Source organism: Quercus suber, unplaced genomic scaffold (assembly GCF_002906115.3).
Source record: "Quercus suber isolate HL8 unplaced genomic scaffold, Cork oak 2.0 scaffold_1598, whole genome shotgun sequence".
In the NCBI taxonomy this organism is placed as follows: domain Eukaryota; kingdom Viridiplantae; phylum Streptophyta; class Magnoliopsida; order Fagales; family Fagaceae; genus Quercus; species Quercus suber.
The window spans coordinates 2881-6359 of NW_027070962.1; the positions used below are offsets into that span (position 1 = coordinate 2881).

The 3479-nt window shown below is 32.5% G+C and overlaps 1 protein-coding gene across 1 annotated transcript in view; it reads left to right on the forward strand.

Annotated features, from left to right (window-relative positions):
• Window positions 1-1407, forward strand: part of LOC112021739 (uncharacterized) — a 3523-nt gene extending 2116 nt beyond the window's left edge. Inside the window, exons 2-4 of the mRNA XM_065769881.1 lie at window positions 436-769; window positions 890-1012; window positions 1141-1407. Of these exons, the coding sequence (XP_065625953.1) occupies window positions 436-769; window positions 890-1012; window positions 1141-1224 (541 nt within the window). The 3' untranslated portion in view covers window positions 1225-1407. The remainder of the gene's footprint in view (window positions 1-435; window positions 770-889; window positions 1013-1140) is intronic.
• The last annotated feature ends 2072 nt before the right edge of the window (window positions 1408-3479 follow it).

Consider the following 3479-nt stretch of genomic DNA (forward strand, 5'->3'; position numbering starts at 1 on the left):
ACAATCTTTGGGTTCTAGTTATTTTCTATCAGGGTTTTGTTTCTCTTTTTATTTAGTAAAGCTTCTATTTGATGACTTTTCATACCCGTAAGATTTAGAGGATTCTCTCTCTGAATTCACTTTTTTTAGATAAAGGTCATTCACGCTTAAATTTGATTCTTCTTCATGCCCAAAACATTTGGAGTAGGTAAAGTCATCCACCTCATCCCTTACTGTGTTTGTAATTTTGGAGCTTAATATGCAAGAAATTTGAAAATATAGACATCTTCATAACTTCCTTTTTCTCTTGTTTAAATGGTTGATTGTGTGGATTTTCTTTAATGGGTTGCTTGCTAGTTTCTAATATGATATTTGTTGGTTTTACTTAGTTCAAATAATTTTTTGTATTTCAACCATCCAAGCCTTTTAGTGTATCTATTGCTACCAAATTTCCAGGGTGACTTCAGATGAAGAAGAGAGAGTGCTACAAAAGGCAAGACATCTGCTTCAAGAGGCAATACAAGGAGAAGAGAGTGAATGCCAGTTTCAACAGAAAATAGTACATCATCACGAAGCAATAATACATATACAAGAGACAATGCTAATGACTCTACAAGGGGCAATGACACGCGATGAGAGAGTATGTCAGCGACAAGAGGCATTTCTGTGTAAACAAGTGACAATACTACAACAGCAGATGGAGAAAATAGCCACTTTAATATCAAAAATGGAGAAAATGGATACTGTAAAATCAAAAGTGGTCTTTATAATTCAAGAATTAAGGGGCCAGGTTAGTAATTTGGTGTGCTTTTGTTATAAATATATATATTTTAAATGTTAATGTATTACTTTATGCAGTATATAGAGTTGTGTTATATTGTTAATTGGAGTTATTTATCTTATATTATAGGCTGAAGTAGAGACAATATTACAACAGCAGATGGAGAAAATTACCTTTTTAAAATCACAATTGGAGAGAATGTACACTATAAAATCAAAAGTGCTATTTTTGATTCAACAATTCAGGGGCCAGGTTATTATTTCATTGTGCTTTTATTATAAATATATTGCGTTTTTTTTTTTAAAAGTAAATGCGTTACTTTATGCAGTATTTAGAGTTGTGGTATAATGTTAATTGGAGTTATTTATCTTATTTATTAGGCTGGGGACATGTTTAGTGGTGCTGGAGATCAAAGTTTAACACAAGTGCAACAAAGATCCTCTTCTGCAGGTCAGGAAATGTGACCTTGCCGTGGGAATGAGATTTTTTTTCCTAATATTTTGTTATTGTTGGGAAATTATGGTCTTGATTTGACACACTAAAATTTGTGATTGACATGAAAGGTATTGTTTTGTATGTTTTGAAGAAGATGAAAAAAATAGTAGTCTTCTATGAATTTAGTAAATTATGTATTATGAGAGGATATTCTTTTAGATGGTTTTATTTGATAATATATATATATATATATAATTGATAAAAAGATAATAAGGCTACTTTCATTGACCAAACATACTGTCTAAAGAGTTATGCTTCATAATGATTTAGGAAAAATTACAATTTACCTCATAGCATATAATTAGAACAATATATGTCCAATTTGAATTCTCTTCTTGATACAGTTAATCTTCTTGACATTACAAACTCATTTTATTGACTAAAAAAAAATGGCAGCCACTTTGGATGCATTTACCATGGGAAATTTTGTGATTTCATCTTCCCAAACTAAAACATCTATGTCTGTAACAACTATTTTTTAGTAACCACGTCTTACAACTGAATATATAAAATCATTACACGCGTTCTTGGCCTCACGTCTGACCTGAATATATAAAATCATGACGTGTCCTTGGGCAGTTGGGCTGAATATATAAGATTATCCCCTCTCTCACTCTGCAGACGCCACAGAGGAGACATGTATAGCATGTGCCAGTATTATTTTCACCATTGTTTCTAATAAGTAATAACAATAGAGGTGTCTACTGACAATTTTTGTTTTTGCTGAATGTCCAGTGACATTAACCAGAGAATTGATGCAATTCAAAGTGTTAAAGGAAATTTGGAGATGCATATAACGTTTATAAAGTGAACTAGCTTCCATCTCAAGTAACATGCCTATGTATTCTTATTTAAGAGTCAAAAAAAGATGGGGTCATATGGCCTTAAAACTAGATTTGAATAAGACTTATGGTAGGGTAAAATGAGTGTTCCTTGAAAAAATTGATAAGAAGATTGGGTTTTCATGAATAATGGATATCAATTGTAAAGAAATGTCTCTATTGTTATTTTATTTTGTTAAATGGAGAACCAAAGGGATATATTTATCCCACGAGGGGTTTGAAATAAGGCCCTCTCTCTCTCTCTCTCTCTCTCGACTACATGCATTTGCATTGGGTGCAAACTAAAAAAAGCTTGCATGCAGTGGCCAATGGCAGGAGAATTCCAAAAATTACTCACATTTTCTTTGCAAATGATATTCCTGTGTTCTGCTGAGCATCTGCCATCCATGGATTGTACATAGAAATCAAATATATCCTCAGACGATATAAAGAGAACTTAGATTAGATAGTAATCTGTGAGAAGAAAATATATATATTTTTAGTGGAAATATATTAGTTGAGAGGCAAGATGTAATCCTAACCATGCTAGGAGTTTAGCACTGAATGAGAATCAATATGAAAAATACCTCTTGCTAGCCTCATTGAATTTAAAGATAAAAATAAAAAATAAAAAAGTGTTTGCTAAAATAAAAGAAAGGATATAGAAGAAGCTTCAAAAGTAAAAAGAGAAGCTACTATTTCAAGCCAGGAAAGAAACACTAATCAAGGCAGTGGCCTTTGTCATTTTTATATACGCTATGAGTTGTCTCAATTTTAGGCTCTTAGAGGAATTATGCGAGACTTGGTTTCTAAGATGTGAAAATTCTAGTAGATTCATATGGACAGAGAAAGGATAAAAAAAAAAAAAACTAGTTGAGATGGGACAAAATGTGGGTACCCAAGTAACATGCAGGAATGGGATTTAAAGCGCTTTGTGAGCTTAATTTAGCTTCTTCTTTTCTTTTTCTTTTCTTTTTCTTTAATTTTTAATTTTATTTTTATAATTAAGTTTAATTTAGCTTTACTAGCAAGTAGGGTGGCATTTAGTGAGTGATAGCAGTTCACTTCTTTATAGAGTAAACTAAACAAAGCCAGATATTTTCTAACAAACTCATGGAGGCAAATCTGAATGGAGCTGGTTCATATGCTTAGAGAAGTATCTTTAGGGGCGCGAATGATGCTTAGTATATGTATGAGATGTAGAATAGGTGATGTCAAGATTTGGAGTGACAGATAACTCTCCACCCCAATACTTTATACGCTAGTCCCACCAAGAAAGCTCCACCCCGAAGATGTAGTGAGCTCACTAATTGATCATAGATGAACATAGCAGAGAGTGGAACTGAAGATTGATAGACTACATCTTCATGCCACAGATTTTTTTTTTTTTTGGCACTGTTCTG